Here is a 26,109-nt window from a genome sequence, read left to right as displayed (position 1 = left end):
GATCATCTCTGCGACCTACACAAGGTCAAATTGAGGAATGCAGTCCCTACGTCACTTGCCTCCCATTCCCAACCATCCCTTTTCCTAAGTAACTCTCCTTCCGGGAGCCACCAGCACACTATCTTGCAGGCAGGGCCTGCCTGACTGATGGGGCTTGGGGAATGAGGACAAAAGGACTGTGGAGCTATCTTTATTGTCTGATAAGCAAGACTGAAAAGGAACTCAGGGCTCAGAGATCAGCCAGAAGACAGGCTGGTCATACTTTGGCTGCCCTAGTGTCTGTCAGTCAAACAGAAATGAAACAAACAAGGTGAATTCTGGTGAGGGCTTTCATCATGAGTGGGAATGCTTTTTGTGGGCTTTTCCAAGAAAACAACAGTCACAACAACAACAGCATTTCCTTTAGCTCAACTTCCTATGCTGGTTTCCTGTTTAACTCTAGACTTTTCTCCAAAATAATGGTGATAGCTTAGGGCACTGACATGTGACATCTTTTTAGAAGGCTTTTCTGATCCCCATCACACTCCCTTCAATTTACGGTTTAAGGACACATATTCAGGCTGCATTTCCCACTAGAATGCCTAGCTTCTTAAAGCAAAATCTATGCTGGTTTTGTCGTGGGTGTCAGTACAAAGCCTGGTGCTTAAGATATGCTTATTGAATTGAATTGATGTGTACTATAAAGGATGAGAAACAAGGAAGTTACCTTCTCACTAGCTGAAATTGTCACTTGATTTTGGGCTTCTTGGTTCTCAGATATCCAGTTTCTTCGAGCCATTTCTTCCCATTCTGCTTGCATCTTATCCCAAAACTCTGTGTCTGACTAGGAGATAGAGAAGATAGAGACATATTTAAGGAGTTACTGGAATAGGTTGTTGATTTACCAGCAAATGTTTTTCCTTTAACCCATCCTTGTCAGGCACATCTCTTCTGAGATTGTGTGTCCCTCCATCCGCCCCTTTCACTGTGCCCTGATTGTGTCCAATTCTGTTAACATACTGCCCTTACTATTTGATCTGTGCCTTTCCCTAGAAATTGCTTCATTTTGTACTAAATTTTCTAGGTATGTGTTATTTTCCCCCTAATAGAGGCCATGCGCTCTTTTCATTTTGTTTTTGTCTTCTCAGTCTCTAGCACAGTACTTGACATGGAAGAGGTGCTTTATAAGAGTTTGTTGAGATAAAAATTGCAAACTTGTTGAACAAAGTTGAATTGTCATCCTGGAGCTGGGCAGGATGCTCCACTGAGGCTACTTGCATTGTTCCCAAGATAGAGGAGCATCCTGGTGGGTTGTTAACATGATGGCTGCTTCTATTACTATTGTTGTTATCAGTGGTAATAGTAATAATAATATTTAGCATTTACATAATGCCTTAAGCTTTTCAAAGCACTTTATGCATATCATCTCATTTTGATCATTACAATAATCCTGTGAAATTGGTATTATTGAGTTTTATGGACAAAGAAATGGAATCTCAAAGAGACTTAGGGACTTGTCCTTGGTCATACTGGTATCAGAGAAGCAGGATTCAAATCTAAGTCCTTCTGATTCTAAGTCCAACTGGATGGCTATTATATTTGACTTCTAATGTCCATTTTAATTAATAGGAAGTGATCCACTACTCAAAGGTCAAGGATTCCATGGAATCTTATTTCTGGGGAGCAAGAAAGGCAGCTGTTGAACAGTTGCTGGCCTAGAGGAGCATGGGAACAGATTTTTAGAGCTGGCAGGGGTATTAGAGACCATATAGTCCAACTCCTCCATTTTACGTGTATAGGAATTAAGACTTAATGAAAGTAAATGACCAGCATGGAGTTTCATGGCCATGAAGTGGAAAGGAAGGCCTTGAACTCAGGTAGCCTTTCAGTGGTAGAGGGAGGTCTTAGATGTTAGCTCTAGGTGGAGTTTTGGAAAGGGACCCCATACCCCAAACTGTCCCTAGATCTAATTGCCTTGATCCAAGGTCCCAAGTAACTTAGCAAAGGGAGGAAAATCAATACCAAACAATTGTTAGTTAGTACTAAAACAAAGAAAAAGAAAGGATTCCTGAATTGGTTGATAGATTGGCCCAAAGTTCCTGACAACTCTGTGATTTAAATATATGCCAGCTGCTTATCAACTGTATCCCTTTGCCACCACCAAGGCAAAGTCAGTAGGATTGTGCTTTGCTTCTGCTTCTGTCTTTCCTTCATCCCATTCTTGGGCAGCACTTTGCCTTGATACTCATTTTAATCTGATTTAATTTCTATAAAACTGTCCAGGGAAACATATGTGCTTTGCTCTAGGCCACTTGCAGGTCCTGCCCTCAGTCCCCCATTAGCCATACAACATCCTACTTTGCAGTGAGAACCTCCACTCACTGGCAGCCTGCAGGGCTAACAATCCTTTTCATGTAGAAGGAAGAATCAAAACTATTGCTAGGATACTGGCCCTTAAGGCAAACAGCATGAAAAGCTCCTTAAAATCAACTTAAAAAAACAAGTTCCGTTAAGTGTGAGGCAGGAGAAGAGAGACTGCAGAGTTAAGGCACAACGTCCTGTGGGGAAGGGAGGAGAGATTCCTGGATACCCAAGTCTTGTAGCTAGGGAGGCCACAGCTGGGAGAGGGAGCAGGAAATTGTCCAGCTGGGGCAGAATGGCTGGGCTGGGGGAGGGGCGGGTGAAGTCAACCATCTGGTACCTTTCTGTTTATTCCGATTTTAACGTAATTGTTACTGCAAATACCTTCTATATACACCCTCCCTGATATTCTCAGTGGCTGGTGCCCTCTCTGCCCTGCAGAACTTACCTGGTAGCCATTTTACACGTTTTGCATATATTTATTTAATTACTTATTTTCTCCCCATGAATAAAAGCTCCTTGAGAGCAGGGAATACTCGTTTTTTCTTTGTATTTCTGGTACTAAAAAATATAAATATGTGTGTATATATATATATAATTTACAAATGCTTAATAGACCTCAGTGCTGTCCAGGCCCCCCCAGACTTCAGCACTCTGGAACAAAACTCCCAATGCCTCCCCTTAGTTCTAATCTGGGAAGAGTTTATTGTAATAATCGAAGTTTGAATCCCAAAGGACTTACGATAAAGCATGTTCTCTGCCTCCAGAGAAAGAACTGATATTGTTTGAATACAGACTGAAGGATTTCCTTCCCTTCTTCCTTCCTTCCTTCCTTCCTTCCTTCCTTCCTTCCTTCCTTCCTTCCTTCCTTCCTTCCTTCCTTCCTTCCTTCCTTCCTTCCTTTCCTCTCTCCCTTCCTTTTTTCTTCCTTCCTTTCTTTTTCAAGTCTTCTTGTACAAAATAACTAATGTGGAAATGTTTCATAAGACTGCACATGTATAACCTATATCAGATTCCTTACTATCTCATAGAAGAGGATAAGAAGGGAGGGATAGAATTTAGAACTCAAATCTTAAAAAAAAAAACCCCACAACAAATGTTAAGAAATTATTTTAACTTGTAATTGGGGAGAAATAAAATATAAAAAATAACAGGTCTGGAGATGTTCATAGATCCCCAAGAGATCCTCAAAATAATGTATTGTCTGAGATCACTTTCCATTTACTCTGTAGCTATTTTATAGGAACCTATTGATTTGAATGCTGTTTCCTCATTAAAATGTAAGCTCCTTGAGGATAGGGACCATTTTTTTAACTGTCAATCCCCAGTGCTTGGGAGAGTTAGCGCTGTGTAAATGCCTGTTGCAGGACTGATTGAATCAAATCTAAAAAACAATGAAAAAACTCCCTTGCCTCACAGTACAGAGCTTTGATGTTATTTGGAGAACATTTAGAGTTAGTACTCTGTCTCTGAAACTTAAACTATGAAATGAGGAAAAATCAGAAAAAATAGGTAGAATTGGGCATTTTTGATACTACATTAACACCCTCCCACCCCCACATACACACACAAAGTCATAGAACCAAATGGAGCATCTTTTCTTGTCTGCTAAAATAAAAATGCACCAGAAGCTCCAAAAGTCCATCAATGGATTTTGCAATATTTACTGACTTTGAAGAGGCGGCTGCTGGTTAATTTCAAGTAGCTCACATTCTAAGATAGTTGCCTTTCAGCTGCGAGATGCTTTCTTACTTACAGCAAGTCAGACCCCTTCAGGATGGGAGCTCTCTTTGAAGGATTCATAGTCTGGTGTACATACAGGCCCAAGAGAGGACATGTTCACTTTTACATCTGCTGAAAACAAGAGCAGTTGCCTCTCCAAAGTAACCTGGAGAGCATACTGGAGGCTTACCTGAGGCAGGCTGTCAAGCTGCTCCATGAATCAGCCCCATCAGTATTTACTTTTAGCTCTTAAAGTGAGCTACCTTTCACTAATTAAAGTTCGTTGCACAGCTTTCATCTAATTACAGCTGCTTACTCTTACTGCAATCAATTTCAATCCTGTTTTGGAATCTAGACTCCATTCATGGGGGCCCAATCAGCACACACTTCTATTTTTAGTCAATTTCAGAGAAAGCTGAGCATATTTGAATATTTTTTAAAAAAAATTCCAGACATGACTGAAAGGAGTTATTTATTGATTCTTTTTGGTTGTTCTAAGAAACCTCATAGGTCTCTTTGACATTTTCTCTATAGGGGACAAATAGTTCAATTTTTTAGAAACTTATTAAGAGACAAACACTTTCATTAGTTAACTTTAAATTTGTTCCTGCTAACTGCCTCATTCTGCTCCTCCATTGACCTAAGCCATCCCCTTCCTTAGTTCAAATCTCGTCTCCTTCTTGAAACCTTTCCTTGTTCTAATAAATATTGGAACAAACAACTAAGTAACAAAAGCTTTGCATTCAGTAAGTATTTAATAAATGTGCATTGTTGGTGATGATGAATTTTATCCATCATCTGCTCATCCCAATTCCTCTTGTAATAAAACAAAAAAAATAGGAGGGCAGTAGTGGGCACAAACACGAACTGTGGAACATCTCACTACATTGTTTGAGAGCCAGTGTTTAACCAGTGCCTATTCATTGTGCCAGGGTTCTCCTTTCTGTTTTATGGTCTGTGGTCACTGGATGCCTTGGATCATTTTATCAGATCCCCAGATTAAAAGAGGGTTGAATTTAAAGATGAGAGCACAAAAATTGTATTAATCTTTGGCATGTTTTTCTGATTGTGCCTGGTTGATTTGGGTTGATTTGTCCCTCGCCAACGCAGCCATCTTTGTTGTGTTGGAAAACCACCCTTGAGAGACAGTTTGCTATGGTGGAATAAGAGCTGGGTTTGGATTCCCAAGTCACCTTGTTTATATCTTGCCTCTGATTTATTAGCTGTGTGACCCTGGAAAATTCACTGAATCTTTCTGAGTTTCAGTTCCTTAACTTGCAAAATGGAGATAATAATGTCAGCAGTACTTATCCCAGGTTTATAGTTGTGAGGATCAAAGGAAGTCATGTATATTTGCTGTACAAGCTTTTAAGAGCTATATAAGATATTATTATTATAATAATTGTTAATTGTTATTATATAGCTCCCCAAAAGTCAGGTCATATGCAAGGCAAAGCCATTTAAGGCAAACTAGTACAAGATCATAGATATGGAATTGGAAGGAACCTCCGAGTTCATCCAGCTAAACACCTTCCTTCTACAGATGAAGAAAGTGAGGCCTTGAGAAGTTAATTTACCTAAAATCATCCAGGTAGTAAATGTTATAGGTGGATTTGAATCTAGATCCTCTAATTTCAAATACAATATTCTTTTCTTTGTACCATCAGGTCCCCTCACTACCACATAGTTAGTTATTTTAATTGCCTGTGTGACTTTGGTCAAGTTACTGCAATTCTCTGGGGTTTCACCTCCTTATCTGCAAAATGAGGTCTAGAGGATCATAGCTTTGGTATTGGAAGTTTAGAGACCAATCCCCCTCATTTTACTGATGAAGACACCAGGGCCCAGAGAAGTTATATGGATTACCTAAAGGCACACAGCCATTAGTTGGGAAAGGTGGGATTCAACCCCAGATCATCTGATTCCAAATCCACTGCTTGCTTCTTTACATTGTGCTGTAAAGTCCTTTCTAGCTTTAAATCCTATGATCTAACCACTGGGAACACTTGCTATTTGTAGATAAGGTCTCTGTCTCGAAGGAGAATTTGGACTTTTTTGGGTGGTGGTTATTAAGTCTGATTAAAATACATCTAAGAAAGAACTCTTCATTCTCTTCATTTCTGCTGCTTAGTTGCATTTCCTGTTTCCTTATGTACCAGCGTATGTGTGTGTGTGTGTGTGTGTGTGTGTGTGTGTGTGTGAGAGAGAGAGAGAGAGAGAGAGAGAGAGAGAGAGAGAGAGAGAGAGAGAGAGAGAGAGAGAATGAAAAACATGATTGAAAGACACACAGAGAAAGAAATATGCCAGTAACAAAACTGGAGTGGGAGATCACATTTATATAAAAATCTCATTCTGCAGTGGTTTGGTTTCCCTAGCAGTTCTGGGAGGCTCAGGGGAAGTGGGCAAGACAAGTCAAGTTTTTGCATTTCAGCACTCAAGGATGCCCTCATGGTGTCCCTGATGCCTGGAAGAAAAAAGAATTTGAGGGGAGAAGGTACACTCTCAGATTCTAGGTTGAGGGACCAATGGGCAGCAGAGGTACTTGAGGCTGAAGGTTTCTCATGCTGCCTCCTAGCATGCCTGTATGAGCAACTGCTTATTCATGGTCTGAACTATTCCTGGCTCTTTCATCCCCAGAGATCTTGAGTAAGCCATTTAATGTGGTGATACTTTGGGTATAAGAAGGAAATACAGCTCTTTGGCTGCTTGTGTTGGCAAAAAGCTAAAGCATATTTTGAGATGGATTTGTGACACTTAATGATATCTCGCATTTACATAGGACTTTGAAGTTTGCAGAATGCTTTTTTTATTTGAGTCTCAAAATCAGTTAGTGCAGGTATTATCATTTCTAATTTACAGATGAGGAAACTGAGGCTCAGAGAGATGAAGTGACTTGACCAACGCCAGAGTCAGGAAGTGTAAGTGACAGGATTTGAACCCACTCCTTGTCTCCATATTAAGCAGTCTTTCTACTACACTACATTACCTCTCAAGTTTTTCCTTTGTACAGATGAGTTCCTGTACTACTTATTGTTGCAAACACCATTTTCAAGAGACTTTCAACTCTCTCTTTGCAATTAAGATGGATTTCCTGATTTAAGCCTGTATTCTAACTGGATCACAGTATGTGACTTTATTAGTTTCTATCAACTATTTTGCTATGCTATTTTGGAAATGGATTTGCATCTTTTTTCGTATGATACATTGATTAAGATAATTAAACCATGAGAAATCAGGAATGAGCTTGGAGATATGAAGAGTGACCTTAGCTGCCATTTAGCCCAATGTTAGTTTTTTTTTGAGCTTGGGTTTTCGTATTTTGTACCGGGAACACTCATGGGTCTGATCCGACTGCAGATGGACACAGAAGCTCTGGCTTACTTAGAGTCTGACATGGGCTAGTTTGCCCCTCCTTAGAGAGCCTGTGTGTCTTCTGCTCTTGGGGCTCACTGTATCGCTACTGAACTTAGTGTAGACAACTGATAGATTTAATTCCCTTTAGTTCAGAACTCCTGAGCTCAAGCAATCCACACTTTACTTTGCTAGTAGTAGCGAATACAGGCATGGACCATCACAGCTGGATCATACATGCTTTTAGAGAATTTTCCTGGAAATACCTTAGTTATTTTCCCTCATTCTTTAGAGGACAAAGCAGAAAATAAAATTCTCTAGAGCCATGCCTGCAGAATTCAAGTACTAAGGAAATCAAGGCACAGAGAATAAGGATGAAAGTTCTAAAAATAATTTGTCAGTATTTTACCTTTTGGAAGCATTTTCCTCTTATTCATTGATCACATTCTCTGACTCAGAAATTAAAGAATGGAAGTGGAGACATGCAAATCCATTAGGATTATAATATTCAAAGGGAGGTCAGCATGACAAACTCAACCCATCTTTAAGGCTGGGATGCCAGAGTCTATATTAGAAGATGGTAATATGCCAGCTCTTGGAGGCAGCTAGGTGGCTCAGTAGATGGACCACTGGACCAAGTCAGGAAGGCCTATGTTCATATCCAGCCTTAGATATTCTTTAGTTGTGTGACTGTGGAAAAGTCACTTGGCCTCTGTTTGCTTTAATCCACTGAAGAATGAAATGGCAAACCAGTCTAATACCATTGCCAAGAAAATCTCAATGGGGTCATGAAGAGTCAGACATGACTGAACAACAATATGCCAGCTCTCTTTTGGGTGACTCATTCTCTTTTTGACTGAGCTATCTTTGGTTAACATGCCGTGGTGTTTTAGGTGCAAAACATTAAAAAAAACACAACTAATTCCCAAACATATCCCATCTGAATGAGCCAAGAACATGTTTTAGATCTAGGATAAACACTCTGTGCTCTGTGTTCTCTGACTCCTAAAACAAAATAATACAAAATGAATTTAATAATTAGTTCTTGATCTTTATTCTGTCTTGGTCAGGCCATTTATGGAATATTGTATTTAGTTCTGGGCACCATATTTAAGGAAGGATATTGACAAGCCAGAGAGCACTGATAGGAGGGCAATCAGGATTACGAAGGGCCTGGAGTGCATGCCATATGAGGACCAACTGAAGGAACTAGGCATGATCTGACTGAAGAGAATACTTGGTAGGGGGCATGGTCTTGAAAGGCCTCTTTGGCCCCAAAGGACAGAAGTAGGAACAGTGGGTAGAAGTTTCATAGGCAGACTGTGAATCAATATCAGGAAAAAGTTCCTCATAATTAGAACAACCAAGACTGGAGCAGACTGTTCTCTGGGGTGGTGGGGCCCCCTTTATTGAGGGCAGTTAACCTCAACAAGTTTGACCACTTGTTGAGGATATTGCAGGGAGAATCTCAGTCAGGTGCAGGTAGACCTAGATAGTCCTGGTTTCTTCCAGTCCTAAGATGCTGTGATTCTGTGACTTGTTGATAATGCTAATGGGGCACCAAAAATTACCTCTCTTTTCACTTCACACCTCTCCTATGTCACTATTATGTCCTAATGTATTTTATTTGATACCATTTGTATGCTTTTTTATTTCATTGCCTCTATCATGCTGTAGGCTCCTTGAAGGCTGATAAATCTTATTCATCTTACCATCTCTGAGAACCTAGACTGGCATCTTGCACATTATTGGCACTCTATAAATGACTGTTATATCAGTCAACATATTGGTATTGTCAATGGAGAGCTAACCTTCAACTCAGGAATGCCTGGGTTCAAATCACTATGTTGACCTTGGGACAATCATTCAACTTCTCAGTGCTTCCAATAGCACTTTGAGACATTTTTTGGGTATATACTTTTCAGTCTGAATTGACCGAGTGAGTTTCCTCATTAGAAGTTCTTTAATCACAGATCCAATCCAAAAGCAATACTGAATGGAGTTTCCCCCAAATTTACTATATCATAAACTTTGAACTCAAAGGGACTTCTGAGAGACCATCTAATCCAATGCCTATACTCTAATGAGGAGATGAGAAAATTAAGGATCATAGAGCTTATGTGATTTACTTAGGTCATACAGCTAGTAAATTGTCAGAGGTGGAATTTGATCTCATATCTCCCAACTCTATTCTATCTATATTTCTCAAAGTTATAAACTTTAATCAGCATCACCGTTCCTTTTCCTAAGTCTAAATGGAACAATTGTGAGAAATTCAAAAGAAAATCCCAGCATGGTTGTAATATAGACCCTCTTGCTAAACGAATTCCTTAAATGTCCCCTCAGAGAAAGCACAGCTTGAAAATGAGTAATAAGAGCAATAATAGTAATCTTTCTGGCTCCTGCTTCTCTCCACAATCTCCAGCTTCCTTTGGGACAGAGTCACTCATATCTTTAATCAAACTGGACAGGCAGGCAGGTGGCTGGAAGGTTCATGGAAAGAATATCCAGCAACTTGTGCTCAGTGTTATGCCTGCAGATTAACAGCATTGAAGAAAGATAGAAGACTATGGAAAGAGGAATAAAGAACAGACCTAGATACAAGAATAATGAAATTGAAGATCTGAGAAGATTTGGAGACAGGGGACCAAAGAGTAATTTCTTCAAGAGAAAATCTAAGATTGTTCTCTATCCCCATCTCCCATCCTACCTCCACCTTGTTGGCAAAGTGACTGGTTGAGTGAAAGAATGAATAATGGTTCATAAAGAATGGAAGAATAAAATCTGGTGGCCCATATGGAATCAGGCTCATTTGAAAGCACTGATTGACCTTTGTGACTCTGTAAAAGACATTTTCTTATGAGCTTAGGTTTGTAGTAATATGAAATGTCTGAGTCAAATCACTGAAATGCTTCTCCTCCTCTTCCTCTTCCTCCTCCTTCCTTTTCTTTGAATTTTTTTTTTTGGATTGAGATGTTTTTAAAAATATTGAGGAACTGACAGCACTAGCACCTTGGACAGAGCATGCCATCTCAGACTGGGCTTGGGTATTGCTGATAAAGACTGGACAGCTTGTATTTTCTATCATAGAATCTTGTGTAGAGTAACAACGCTGACATTAACTGACATGTATACTTAAAAGTTTTCACAATGCTTACATAGCAGTATCAATTTGCATCTCACAACAACCCTGTCACTATAAGAATTATGAGGAAACTGAAGCTTAATTATTCAATCAAGCATTTATTAAGCATCTACTATGTGATATATATGTATATATAGATACACACACACACACACACACACACACATATATATGTGTTCATGTACAAAATACATACTGGTTAAGTAGCTTGCCCAAGTACACACAGCTAGTCTGTGACAATATAGATGCTTAACAAATGCCCATGTTTGAATTTAATTGAATGGAATAAATGGACCTTCAGAGGAAATTCTATTTCCTCCTGGGTGCTCAACCTGCATTTAGGCTAGCTATATCAGGTGATCAATGGTGTTTGGCTAGAGCTAGGTTATCTCTCACCTGGACTTGTATAATAGATTCCTAATTAGTTTCCCTGCTGCAAAGTCTTTCCCTTCTCCAATCCATCCACCACACAGTTTCAAAATTGATACTCCTAAGCCACAAGTCTGACCATGTCACTTTTTCACTCAGGATTCCCTAGTGACTCCCTCTTGTCTCTGAGATAAGATACAGATTCCTTTCTTTGGCATTTAGATCCCTTCCCAATCTGGCTGCAGCTTGTCCTTCAAGGATTATTACACATTACTCCCCATCACACACTTTAAATTCAGCCAAACTGACCTACTTGCTCTTCCCTGTATTCAATACTCCATCATGTCTGTGCCTGGAATATTCTCCCTCTTCACCTCAACCTTTTAAAATCCCTACTGACTTTTCCAGCTCAGATGAAGTACTGTCTCCTACAAAAGGCATGTCTTTATTCTCTCAGTGGTTATTACCTCCTAAAATAACTTTTTTGTATATATTTCTTTATCTGTATACATGCTCTCTTTCCAATAGAATGAAAACTCTGAATCAGGGACTGGTAAGTTTTTGCCTTTGTATCCATACTACTCAGCACAGTATCTGGCACATAGTTGATATTTAATTAAAGTTTGTGCTTAGAAGACACAAATCTGGTTTTGTTTGTGCTGACAGTGGACAATAATAACTGCTTATTCACAGATGCTTATCCACAAATGTATCAGATTTCAGGACACAAATAACATCCACCTGGAATGAACATCATGAAAGGATTTCAAAAGTACTTTTCATCAGCTGGGGTGGGGGTGGATCGCCTGAGAAGGCTTCTCATCTAGGAGTCATTTGAGTGAGAACTGCCTTGAAAGAGCTTACATTCTATTAGGACAACATGTATACAGATAAAGAAATTCATCCCAAAGGAAAGTCATATTAGGGGTTAATAACTATTGAGACAATACATGATCTCACTCTTCTTGGAATAACAAACATAATAAATTCCTTGATAAAAATCCATCATAAGAGTCAAAATCTTTTGTGAATGATGTGGAGATATATGAAGTGGTGTCAAATTCAAATACAAACATTGCCACTAAACCATATGCAAGGTTCCCCCACAGGGAGTATATCAACTTAGAAAAAATTCTTTGGGAGTGTTGCTACCTATGGATTGCATATTTAACCCTCTGGCCTAGATGATCACAAGGTTAGGTGGATTTGAAACTGGTTGAATAATCACACCCAAACTATGGTTCAAAATTCATGTCTGACATTTACTAGCTATGGGACCATGGATAAGTAATTCAGTTTACCTGTAAGAGTCTGATCCTCATCTTTAAAGTAGGAATGATAAGATCCCAAAAGTGGGCTTTGTAACATTGTTGTGAGATGAAAATATTTGTGAGTTTCTTGGCAAACTTTAAAATACTGCATATAAATTCTAGTTGCTGTTATTACTATCATCATCTTCATCATCACTATTATATCCATTTGCATAGAGGAGTGGAATACCCCAATGATCTGTCCTTGGTTCTGAAATGTTTAAAATTTTTAAAAATGACTTTGATGATGACATAGATCACTTGCTTATCAAATTTGCAGATGACATATATGGAAAGGATAATTAACATATAGATAACAAATTCAGGATCCATTTCTCCAAAAGTTAGAACATTATCTTGGATCTATTAAAATAAAATTTAATTAGAATAAATGTAAAGTTATACACTGAGATTCAAAATATCAGCTTCCAAAGTAAAAGATGGGGAAGGTATGGCTAATCAACAAATCATCTGAAGAGAATTTGGGAGGTTTAGTCACCTGAAAGTCACAAATGAATCAATAATGCAAAAATGGGAACCAAAAAAACTAATTCAGCATTAGATTACATTCATCATTTTTTTCAGTTGTGTCTGACTCTTCATGACCCCTTGGTGTCATTAACTCTGTTTGTCTCAGTTTCCTCACCTATAAAATGAGCTGGAGAAAGAAATGGTAAGCCACTTAAGTATCTTGCCAAACAGACAAAATCTAAGATTTTGGTGGGGATGAGGTGGAAATAATGGTCAGAGTAGAAAAGCTAAGGCGTAGAGTGGTCTGGGAAGTATATGATTTGTTTAAGGATATGGGTTTGTTTGGTCTGAAGAAGAGAAGACCCAGATTAATTCTCTTCAAGTATTTCAAAGGCTTTGAGGCAGAAGAGATATTAGCCTTGCTCTGTTTGGTCCCAGAGGACATTAACAGGACTGATGGGTGGAAAATGCAAAGTAATAAATTTAATTTTGAGGCCTAGAAAAATTGGCTAGTGATTAAAATTATCTAAAAGTAGAATAGCTTGACTCAGGAGGGCACTATCTTTCTTTCTTAAAGTTTTTCTTTTTACTGGTCTTCAAGGAAAGGCTGGATGACTCTGTCAGGATGTTATAGAGGGAATTTATGTTCAGGCGTGGAATACACTAGATGACTGCTGAGGTTTCTCTGATTTTGAGAGTCTGAGCCTCTGTGAAAGGGGATCTATGAACTTAAACCCTGATATGAACAGTCACATGGATTCCCAGTAGTTAGGAACCTTCATGCCTTCTATCATATTTAGCAACAGCATTGAATAGTAGAGAAAATAGAGATACATAGCTGCTTTTTTTAATGGGTCACTGTTACAAGTGTTTGCCTGGGCACAGGGTAAAGTTCAGGTTGGTGCTGAAAAACTTTTTATGTGACTATCCTGGGATCGACAATGGGGGGCTGAGAATTTTCCAGGGATGGTATGTCCTCCTGTGATCTTTTATACTCAGAGAAGCTTATCTCTAATTAGTCAGCAGGGCTCTTTGCACAGCCCATTTTTTCTGAGAATCAATGGCACAGGATGTTTTTTGTGTGGTCTGGGGAAAAGAGAGAAATAGAACTTGGGGGAAGATGAACAGCTCTTTAGGAGAATACAAATCCTACGTTCCCTTTAGCTTTATAACACTCCAAACCTATTACTCTAAGACCTGAGATTTCCAAGATGAGTATTCTCTCCACTGAAGCAGATTTCAATCCTTCTATTGTTTCACAAATGGCCTTTGTGGGTTACTGCTGCTGAAAAATTCAATACTTCCTGGCTAAGGTGAGGAGCTTTCTTGAACTTAGTGAGGCCACTCCTTAGATGACAGACATAACCAGGGCTGTGCCAATGGTTTTTTCTATCTAGGAGCCATCAGAGTCTATGTTACATTGGAATAGTCTCTGAGCATCATAGAATTACAAACTCTCTGAGTTGCAGGGTACCGTGGAAAGTGTCTAGTTCAGGGGAGGAAAACCTGCAACCTTGAGATCACATTGGCCCCCTAGGTTCTAAAGTGCGGCCCTCTGACTGAATCCAAACAGATTTGTTCTGTGAAGTTTGGATTAAAGAGCTGCACTTGAGGACCTAGAAGGCCACATGTGGCCTTGAGGCCACAGGTTCCCCACCCCTGGTCTATTCCAACCCAAACCTGTATAAGAGTCTCCTCAACAGTGTAACCAACAAGACAAGTGGTCATCCAGCCTTTTCTTGCAGACCTCCAGTTAGGGGAAACCAGCACTTTCCAAGGCAGCCCATTGCACTATTATATAGCTCTGTTAGTAAGTTTGTCCCAAAATTTACTAATAAAAAAGTTTGCCTTTTTGCTACTTCCATGCATTGTTAGTGATTCTGCCCTTTGGTGCCAAGTAGGATTAGGGGAAAGGGAATGAACCTTTGATTTCCTTGGCACAGGAAACTCTTTGGTGAGGAAACAACTTCTTCCAATGAAAACTGGCATCTTTTCTGCAACTTCTAGTCTTAAAGTACTTCTTGCAGCACTGACTTCCCCTGGACCTTACAGCCAAGATGTGTCAGGGGCAGGACTTGAACTCAGATCTTCCTGTCTTCCAGGATAGCACTATTCACTACACCATGCCAAGTAGGATGTGCCTAATCCTTTTTCTCACATGACATCTCTTTAAATATTTGAAGCCACTACATGGGTGTGCCCACACTCTTCCACTCCCCTTGCCAAGTTTTCTTTTCTTTAGGCTAAACAGTTCTGATTCCTTCATCCATGAACTCCAGGCCTTGCCCCAATTTGGTTGTCTCTTCAGGACACTCCTTAGTGGAAGAGTCTTATAATATTAACTGACAAGTAACTTTAAAAGGAGATACTTGAAAAAGAACTGACCTCAATATAAAGTTACTAATTGGCTTATTGGAAAATTCTAGCTGGATGGATAACAGCTTTATTTTAGGGCCCTATTTTCCAAGTAATAATAACTGACAATGGCTTTACAAAGACCTTTATGTATCTTATCTTAATTTGAGTCTCATAACAAATGTCCTGTGAGGGAGACAAGTACTAGCTGTATAATATTATCTTCATTTTTCAGATGAGAAAACTGAGGTTCAGAAAGTTTAAGTCACTTTCTTCAAGCCACAATGTTCATTATAATAAAGGCAAGTTTTGAATGTGGGACACCATCACTTCAAGTCCAGCACTGTATCCAGGACACCAGAGAGTATCTCTAATCCAAACTTAAGCATAACAAATGCCTCAGAAACCCCTGCAGTATCTATACTTATATGCTACTTTGAATTGGGGTAACAAAATGCTCATAGATAAGTACATGCAAAATATATGGAAAATAAATGCAAAATAATTTTTTGGGGGACCAAGTAATAATTAGGGGAATCTCGAAAGGTATTTTGTAGGAGATCTTTAGACTCTTTAACTAACTGGTTGAAGGAACTTGGGAACTGAGCCCTGGAGGGAGCAAGTATTCCCAAGATGGAGTGAGGAGAGGGCAAGGGGAGTAGCTTGTACAAGAGAATTGAGATGGAAGATAGAAAGTTGCATACAAGGAACAATAAGTAGCCTGGATTAGCTAGAATATAGAATTCTTGAGAGGAGTCATAAGTAATCTGCCTGTGAAGATAGATTAGAGCTAAATCATAAAAGGTTTTAGTTGCCAAACAAAAGAATCTGTATTTTTCCCTAGAAGTTATAGGGAACTATTAAAGTTTCTTGAGGATGGGAGTGACATAGTCAGTCCTGTATTATAGGAGCACCAATATTCTCTTGGCTGACTTAACAGTTACAATGATTGATGAAATGGAAATTTGGGTGAACACACAGCTTTGATGCATTTTGTATTATTATGAGTCTTAGCAAGAGAAAAAGTTGAAGCTGCTTTCTCTGGCATCAAAACAAAGTAGGCGGACTCAGCCACAGAGAAAAGGTTCTGAATAGAAGCCAGGAACACAGCAACCCAGAGCCTGGGGACTGTGCCTGAAGTAGAAAGGAAAAGGTGGTTATGTTACCTTGGGATTAATATTTGACTTGTTCATGCTATTTGAGCAACTAGGTAGCTTCCAAAAACACCCACAAATGTCTTTATTTAATTCTTGATAACTAAAAAATTATCTTAGGTTCTACTCTATTCCTTGATTTATTGACTTCCCCCAATGTTAATTTGGAGAGGATTGGAAAATGACTTTCTTAGCCAAAGCTTGCAGGCACTAGAAATGCCCACCCTCAAACAGCTGCATCTGCCACCTGATACCCAGAAGCAAAATAGAGAAAGGAAGAAGAGGCAAAACAAAACTTGGAAGCTGAATGCCCTGCCAAGGAAGTGGCATGGTGTCAGTTAAGTCAACAAACATTTATTAAGCACATACTAGGTACTGTGGTGGGTGAAAGTTAAAATGACTGAGGAAAATAAAGGTTTGATCTTCCAAGCAATGCATGCTAATTGCCTAATAATTCAGGACCAGACCCCTTCCTCAGTTTAGGGCTGGGTCCCAAATACAGGGGAGACAGACTTTTATACATTAAGACAATTAATCAAATAAGGCCAATTAGTTAAAAGGAAATAATATATTAGGTAATCTGATTTCTAATTTGATGAAAGATTAGGGACTTTCTAAGTTGAGAGGGGAAGAGTGAACAGGGGCAATTCTCTGAATTCAGAAAAAGAGGTGTCCCACTCTCCAAGTATCTGGAAACAAGGGAACATGGAAACAATAATTGATCAGCAAGGGGCCAGTTTTCAGATAACACATATGGGTTGACTGAGATGTACAATTGTAAGAAAACTCCTTGCATCAGTCTTTGGATCTGAAGGGTTTCTGGTCAGCATAACCTAGGTCCTTGGTTAAGGATCTCTAAGTAGCATTCAGGGATGGTCTAGCTTCCTGGCCACATACATTTTCCTTTCAATTCCTACAAATGAAAAAAGTTTTCTCACAGGACACAAGTTGGATTAGACCTATAATTGAATGAAAATTTAGCTAGCTCCAGAATGGAGTCACAAAACAGTGTCGCTGTGGTTCACTCAGTTCCCACAATGAACCACTTGCTGTCTGAATCGCCTCAGTTCCCTAAGTAATAGACACTGTTTCATCTCCCCATTAGAATTTAAGCTTCTTGATGTCAGGGACTGTTTCAGCTTTTTCCATGTGTCCCTAACACTTAGCAGAGTCAGTTAGCAATCATATATTAATGGTTTACTATATGCTTAGATGTTGGGTATGCAAAAGGCTGGCACCAAAAAAATTTCATCATTCTTATTCCTCAGTTCAAGATAACCTACACAAAGCATTGTAGAAGAATTTACACTTTTCTATATTTCTGGTTTCAATTATCTGACTACAGAGGCAAGAAGAGCTAAAAATAAAAAAAAGATCTGTGCTTGTAAGCATTCTCAGTACCCTTACATGATTAGGCACAGCTATGAAATGAATGCTATCTGATTTCTGTCAAAAACCTAGGTAACACATTAAAAAATAAATTAGTGGATGTAAAATGATAAGTTACAGATGAGTTTGATCCGCATTAATGAAGGAGGGGAGTTTCCACACAGGAAGTTCTCTTCAACTGATGAAATCATAGACCAGAGAAACAAGCAAACACAATGAATATTTTTGTTTTCATTAAGTGGGCATTTTTTGGGGTGGAATTCTTGTGGGGAATGGCAGATTGTTCACATTGAAGTATATTTTCAAAGTAGCTATAATCCAAAGGCATATTAAACATTGCATATTATCTCTCTCTCTCTCTCTCTCTCTGTGATTTTCAGGTTTGTTTACTCAGCTCTTGGGGCAGCTAAGTGGTACAGTGAATGGAGTAGTGGACTTGGAGTTGGGAAGACCTGAGTTCAAATCTAACCTTAGACACTGACTAGTTATATGACCCTGGGCAAGTCACTTAACTCTATTTGCCTCAGTTTCCTGTTTTTTGTTTATTCCTTATTTGTAAAATAAGCTAGTGTAGTGAAATGGTAAACCATTCCAGTATCTCTGCCAAGAAACCCCAAGGGGGGTCATGAAGAGTCTGAAATGACTGAACAACAATATCCAGCTCTCACTTTGCTCCAGAAATCCAGTCCTGAATCAACTTCCTACCAGCTATTTCCAATTTGATATCCTGTAAACCTCAAATTCAACATGTCTAAAACAGAATTTGTTGTCTACCCTCCAGAATCCACCTCTTTCTATCACTTTCCTATTTCTGTTGAAGGCATCACCATCCTTCCAGTTACTCTGGACTCAGGCATAAATGATCTAGGAATCATCCACAACTCTTCTCTTTTCTTTCTCTCCCATAGTCAACCAATTACCAAATATTGGAGATTCTGCTTCCCTAACAACTCTCTCTCTCTCTCTCTCTCTCTCTCTCTCTCTCTCTCTCTCTCTCTCTCTCTCTCTCTCTCTCTCTCTCTCTCTCTTCCTCTTCTTCTCCCTTCCCCTCCCCTCCTCTCCTCTTCCTTTTCTCCCTTCCTTCTTCTCTCCCCCTTCCCTCTCTCTTTTTCCCTCTCCCTCTTCTAAAGGGCAAGCACTATTCTATACATTTCTAGTGTTTTAACATAGTCAACAAGCAGCTAGGTGGCAAAGTGGTCAGAGGACTGGTCCTGGAATCAGGAAGACTCATCTTCCTGAGTTCATATTAGGTCTCAGACACTAACTAGCTGTGTGACCCTGGGCAAGTCACTTAACTCTGTTTGCCTCAGTTTCTTCATGTGTAAAATGAGCTGGAGAAGGAAATGGCAAACCACTCCATTATCTCTGCCAACAAAACCCCAAATGGCGTCAGAAAGAGTTGGGTCAACTGAACAACAACTATTATGTGTCAGATGCTGGGGATACAAAGAAACTCAGGATCTCTGCTCCCAAGGGGCTAACATTGTAATGGGGACAGAAGATGAAAATAATGATGTACATACAAGATAGATGCAGTACAAGGAGAAAGTAATCTCAGAGGTAAAGTGCCCAGCACAAAGAAATCACTCAAAAATGTTTGTTGATTGATAATAGAAAGTGCTCTGGTCCATTTAAAATGAATAAAAACCTTTCAAGATTAGTTTCCACACTTATTGAACATGAAGTTATTTTTGGAAAAGTGAGCATTGTATTTCATGTGGGTGATGTTTGAACAGCTGTTTGTGTGTCTTTCTCTCCCCATGTGTCATCTGAGTTGATATGGTCTGAGATTGTAGGCAAGAAACATTGCTGGCTAGCAAATGTACACTGTGTCCAGTAGGCTTCCATGACAACAGCCCACTTGATACCCCCCAGAGCTGTGGCAGCTGTTCTAGGATGACTTCCCTGGCAGCAGGAGAGCTTGGCTGCTTCAAGGCTCCCCCCAACCCAGGAGCCCAGAAGAAGGGAACCCTCCCTGGTATTGGCCAGAAGATAAAGCAGAAGATAATAGGAAGGTTTTGGTTATTCAATCATGTTTGCCTCTTTGTGGACCCATTTGGTTTTTTCTTGCAAAGATACTGGAGTGGTCTGCCTTTTCCCTTGCCAGCTCATTTTACAGATGAGGAAACTGAGGTAAACAGAATGAAGTGACTTGCTAAGTGTCTGAGGGCAGATTTGAACTCAGGTCTTTCTGACTCTAGGTCTAGGATTCTATCTACTATACCACCTAGCTGCCCCAAGATTTTGGGGTCAGAGTTAAATCGCAGCTCTGCTACTCACAACCTGTATGACCTTGGGCAAGTAATTTCTGTTTCTTGACCTCAGTTTCCTTATTTGTAATATGAAGAAGTTGGACCAGATAGTCTACAGTCCTTTGCAAATGTATGTCCCTTAATTGTCTATGCCTTAGCTACTTCTTTATCTTCGAGGCTTATGTCCTCCAATTAGATTGGTTTGTCTAGATTCCTGCTTCTTCTGTCTGTTGATCACTTCCAAGGCCTTCTCCAGTTTAGCTCTTTATTTTGGGTAAAGTAATTTACCCAAATTCACCCCTAATTTAGCCACTACCTGCAGGGATTTCAGTATTCTTATTTATGATTCTGCCTAACACATGGGTATTTCAGTTTATCAGTGTTTTCAGCTCCTATGGTCTTCCTCTCCCCTTTACATTAAACCTTAAGGCTGACCATTGGGCCACATTCCTCTGCCTTCAAGTTTCAAAATTCTGATATTGCTGTAGCTGAAGTAGACTCCTGTCCTATCTGGTACACCAACTCATGCTTCTTGCCTTTTTGTTCCAACATTCCTTCCTGTTCTTCTTATCTATAACCCTTGTTCTGGGTTCACATCCCTCCCACTACCCATCATCCGGAGGCTGTCCCTTGTCCTTTAATCCTTTGTCCTCTTATCTTTTCTCTGTTCACATTCATTCATTCTTTTGTTCAATCATTCCACGAATATTTATTAAGTGACTGCTGTGTGCCAGACACCTTTAGCTAGATGCTAGAGACACAAAAACAAAAATGAAAAAGTGCCTATCCTTAAGTTGCCTACACTTTATTGGTCAGAAACAAAATGAATAAGAACAAAAATAGATTCCTCCATTGTTGCTCTCTCTCCCTCTTATCCTCAGTATTTCTTGTTATTGATGCCATCTTCTCTGCTTATAAATATTCTCAAGTCTTTCCTATTTTTTTTAAAGCCCTTCCCCTAATCCTGTCACTTGCTGAAGCTACTGGGAGACATTATGGTTTAATAGATGGAGAGCTGGACCTGCAGTCTGGATAAGCCTGAGTTCAAATCCTGCCTAACATCCTTATTATCTATGGGACTATAAATGAGACAATCTGCACCTCACTTTATTTATCTGTAAAATGAGAGGGGGTAGACTTAGTGGACCTAAGGACAATCTGAGCTCTAGATCTATGGGTCCGTGATCATCCTATGTCTTTTCTCTTCCTCACTGCTGAACCTTTTGAAGGAATATGCTTCCTAGACATTTAACTAGCTATGTGACCTTGGGCTAAACTTTCTGGCTTCAGTTTCCAAATCTGTAAAATGAAGGGGTTGAACAAGGTAATTTTGAAGTTCCCTTTCAGCTTCATCTCTGTGATCATTTGAGCCTATGATTCTTTTCAGTCTAGTTTTGTTTCCCATTAATCTCCTGAAATAGTTCTCTCCTAAGTCCACATTGATATTCCATTGGACAAGTCCAAATGGTTTCCACTCAGTCCTCACCTTCTTCTGCACTATTTGACCTTGTTGACTTTTCATGCCACACTCTTATCTCTTGTCATTATCTTGACACTTGTCTCTCCTGGGTGTGGAGGCAGAATGACAGCAATTCTGGCTCTGCCACTTAATCTTTATCTGATCTTGGGCAAATCACTTCTCTTAGCCTCAGTTTCCTCATCTGTGAAATGGGGATGGGGCTAGACTTGGTTTCTAAAATCTCTTCATCCTCTTTATCTATGATCCTATGATCATCCTCTTTGCCTGACTACTTCTCCATCTCCTTCAAGTCAATAGTCAATTAACAAATATTAATTATATACTGCTTTAAGTATTTATACGTTATCTCTTTAGATGCTAATGTGATTTGATTTACTAGACCCTTACTATACACCAGTCACTATATTAAGTGATGGAGATTTTAAAAAAGAGTAAGAACAGTCCCTAACTTCAAGAAGCATTCAGCCTAATGGGGACACACCATGTAAACAATTAGGTAGATATAAGATATATACAGAGGAATGAGAACTCTGAAAGAAGAAAGGGCAGCTCAGTGGCACAGCGGATAGAGTACTGGGTTTGGAGTCAGGAAGACTTGAGTTCAAATCTGATCTCAGAGACTCCCTAGCTGTGTCACCCTGGGCAGGTCACGTAGCTTCTCTTTTCCTATAATATGCAAACAATGATAACTACTACCTCCCAGGGCTGATGTAAGGATCAGTTGAGATAGTACTGTGAAGCACTTAGCATGACATTTTGTACACGGTAAGTGCTACGTACAAGATTCTAATGATTGGAGGAATGGGAAAAAGGCCTCCAAGAAGGGATAGAATTTGCTCTGATTCTTGAAGGAGGTCAGAGAAACTAAAGGAGGTAAGGGCAAGGAACATCCAAGTGTGGGGGAAATGTGTTGAGTTAGGAGATGGGGCTTACTAGGGCTTCTCCCGCTGAAAACTATCTTGCCTCTCTCAAATTCTCTTTTTGGATTTCTCCTCTGCCCCATCCCATTCTGCCTTGTATCTGACCTATTTATCTAAGAGCTCCTTGAGGGCATAGATGATACTTTTTTCATATTTGTATCCCCAGCACCAAGCATGCATAACTTTATGAATTATTGATGTCTTCAATAACTCCACCTCTGCCAGATTCTCTAATTTGTGCTTGTTCTTTGGATTAGGAATCAACCTCCTCATTTCTAGGCCAGGCCTATCTTTCTAGGGAGGAAAGATAAGCGGAGCAGAGTTTCCTTTATGCTTTTAACCTGTTTCCTCATCTCATCTAGGTTTTAGAGATGATGTACGTGTCTAGTACTTAGAAATATGGGGCAAGAGAGGTCTTATCCCAGTCTCTTTTCTATTGTCTCTGTCAGTCTCACCCAGGATAAATGTGAACAAATGTCTATCAGCTGTGAAACTCACCCGCAGGATCACTTATTTGGAAAAAAAAATCTCTTTATTTAAAGGAAGTATTTCTCTCTCTTTTGCTCTCCCTCTCTCCTCCTTTTCCCCTCTCCCTCTCCTCCTTCCTCCCTCATTTCCTTCCTTCCCTTGAAAATCTTAAAGCAAATATTTAATTTCCTCCTTCCTCCCTCCCTCCTCCCTCTCTTCCTTCCTTCCTTCCTTCCTTCCTTCCTTCCTTCCTTCCTTCCTTCCTTCCTTCCTTCCTTCCTTCCTTCCTTCCTTCCTTCCTTCCTTCCTTCCTTCCTTCCTTCCTTCCTTCTCTCATAGAAATAGCAATCTTTATTATTGGATACAACAATGGGAAAGTATGTAGGGGCTAACTTCCTTCTCTAACTTCTGTGTCCACAAATCTTGGATTGAACGATAGTGTTAAAATCCCACAATTAAAAGGACAGTTATTAAGGGTTTTTTTGTTCTTTTGCAGCAAAGGCTTAAGATTTATTTTTAAAAAAGGATATTTAGAAGCTGAGGAACATTGCTGACTTAAGAAAATTGGAAAGGTCAAGTGCTGGTCTCAGCTCTACTGTAGTGACACTTGGATAATTAAAAAGTCATTCTCCTGGATAATTATAGTAGCCACATTTTAACTAAATATTGGGAGAAAATGACCCCAAACATGCTATATTTGCCTTCGGGCCAGTTCCCTGCAGCTGTAAAAGGGATTGGATTATAGGAAGTACCAAAAAAAAAAAAAAACCAAAACCAAACCCTCAAAACCAAACCCAACATACTACTTTCCATTAAGAATAATGAGAATCTTAAGGAATTTCAAACTGAACCCAAGTGAGATGAGACCTAGGGTGGGGTGTGCAGTTGTGTGAATGAATAGGAGACAGATCGCAGAAATGTTGTGGAGATAGAATCAAGACTTGAAAACTGATTGAATATGGGCGGGGGGTGTCAGGTGAGGAACAATGACGAGTCCAGAATAATTTATGGGTTGTGAATGTTTTTTAGGAACTCAAAAGCTTTCTTGGATGTACAAAATTTGTCTCCTCACAGGTACCTGCATGTAGGTCCCATGTATCTTTTACAGACTAAGATCTGGTTGAGTTAAGCAAACTCACTGATGCTGTGATGGGACTGAAAAAAAATTAAATGAATATTTTTCTTAAAAGGCACATTAAACAATATTGTGGTACTTCACAGTGGATAGTAAGCAGGCTAAGACATAGCTCTGACTCTGACCTCTGCCATATTTAGCTATGTGACTTGGGGCAAGTAATCTAACGTCTCTGAACCATTCTGTCAGGCTTCTAAATCACTGAAATCTAAATTGTAGATTTCCTAAACCAAGGAGTTCTGGATTCCATCCCTACCGCACCCCCAAAAAGGGAAAAACTGTGACCTAAAATCTTTTCCATATTTTAAAAAATAGTGTAGATTGTAATCTTCTTGAGGGTAGGGGATGTTTTTGTTATTCTTTGCATTCCCAGAATTTAGAATAGTACCTGGATCATAGTGCATACTTTCTAAATGCTTCTTAAATGAATAAAGCTGGAGGATCAATTCATCCCTCTTTTCTTTCCTTCCTCATTTATTTTTTGCTACTCAGTCACATAGCCTTAGAGTTGCATTGAAAATGAAAATCCTGATGACAATAGCCAAGCAGCAGACAAGTTTATAATGACAGTATAGCACCTCAAGTGAACCATTGCTATGACTAGAAGGTTTTCTTGACCATTCTGACCTAGCACAGTACCTGGCACCTAGTAGGTACTTAATAAATGCTTGTAAGTTGATTGTTCAAGAAGCTACAATGGGTTGCCATTGCTACTAGGATAAAGTACAAATTCCTCCATTTGATATTTAAAGCCTTCACAAACTGACTCTAGTCTAGCCTTTCTGGCTACTTACATATTGCTTTCCATGACAAATCCTATACTTCGGATATACCAGTCTTCATACTATTTTCTATGCATGACAGTCTGTCAAGTGCTTTCATGCCTTTGTACAAATTTCCTTCCACCCAGAACGCTTTCCATTGAGCATCTCTTTGGATCCCCCGAGTTGGCAGTACGTCCTGTAATTACTTTGTATCGACTGGTTTTGCATATATCTTATATTTACTTACTCTCATTCATGCTGTTTTTCTTTAGTAGAACATAAGTTCTTTGAGGGCTGGGATTAACTCTTTTGTTTTTATATTCCAAGAGCATAGTATCTGGCATATAAATGCTTGTCGAGTTGAATTAAATTGATTCCTTCATCCTTAATTCACTTATTTCTGACTGGTTGTGTTAAATTCATTAGAAATCAGAATCCTTAGATTTTAGTGTGTGGCCTACCACTAAATATTAATCGAGCAATAAGCATTTATTAAGCACCTACTGTATTTCAGGTATTGTTTAACTTCTCTGGGCTTCTGTTTCTTTATCTGCCAAATATTTGGATTTGATGATTTCTAAGGTCTCCTCCAGGGGCCACAGGTAGGAGGCAGAGCCAGGAGTAGTCAGTGGTTCCTCATTACTAGGTCTGAGTTTAGTTCAGTGAACCATTAATTCCCTCTCCTATACAGCTCAGAACTCATTTCTTTAGAGATGAGAAACCTTTTTGGATAATGTCAAAGTGGGAGAAATAACTGCTCCCCCAGAAAAGCTATTGATAGTCAGAGCAGCAGAAAAAAATCTTGACAAAAAGTACAGTTCAACTGCTTGGCCAACAGTTCTTTGCCATCAATACAATTCAGTGGAATTATCCAAAACACTCCTATTTCTTTGAAAATCTCAGGGATCTTACTGCAGCCAGTTTATTTATTAACTTTTAAAAGGTTGAGTGAACTGGAATAATTTTGCAGTATTTCAGTATTGCTAAAACCATTTTTAAAAAAACATCAGTGGTGAATATATCTTCTATCTGTCTTTCCTCTTCACTGGAGCCACACACATTCTAATTCAGATCCTACACAAACAGTGTGGTCCATGTCTGCACTGGCTCTGGAGACTGAGGAGTTGGAGTCAATCCTGACTCCAACCCTTCTACTTGTATGACTTTCAGTGAACTCTGTGCCTCAGTTTCCTTATCTGTAAAATGGGGTGTGTATGGGAAAGTAGAACAGATGACCCCTGAGACCTTTGTAGCTCTAACCCTAAGATGCTGGGATCCTGTGATTAGCTGCCAAATTAATATTTTTGCAGTGCAGATTTGACCACGTCATTCCTCTGCCCAATAAATTTTGATGGCTCTCTACTGCCTCTAGAATAAAATATAGTTCAGTATATAAAGCCTTTTATAAGCTGTTTCCAGTCTATCATTATATACTAAATTCACACTACTTCTCCTGAGAGATGTTTTGTTCAGCCAGACAGATC

At 39.4% G+C, this 26,109-nt stretch overlaps 1 protein-coding gene across 3 annotated transcripts in view; it reads right to left on the bottom strand.

Moving 5' to 3' along the window:
• The window catches only part of PEX5L (peroxisomal biogenesis factor 5 like), a 193,663-nt gene that overhangs the window by 25,044 nt on the left and 142,510 nt on the right, over positions 1–26,109 (bottom strand). For all 3 annotated transcript variants that reach the window (XM_072618406.1, XM_072618407.1, XM_072618408.1), the window contains one exon: positions 707–823. In XM_072618406.1, the coding sequence (XP_072474507.1) occupies positions 707–823 (117 nt within the window). The remainder of the gene's footprint in view (positions 1–706; positions 824–26,109) is intronic.

Source organism: Notamacropus eugenii, chromosome 6 (assembly GCF_028372415.1).
Source record: "Notamacropus eugenii isolate mMacEug1 chromosome 6, mMacEug1.pri_v2, whole genome shotgun sequence".
Lineage (NCBI taxonomy): Eukaryota > Metazoa > Chordata > Mammalia > Diprotodontia > Macropodidae > Notamacropus > Notamacropus eugenii.
This window is presented reverse-complemented; position numbering and strand designations above follow the sequence as displayed.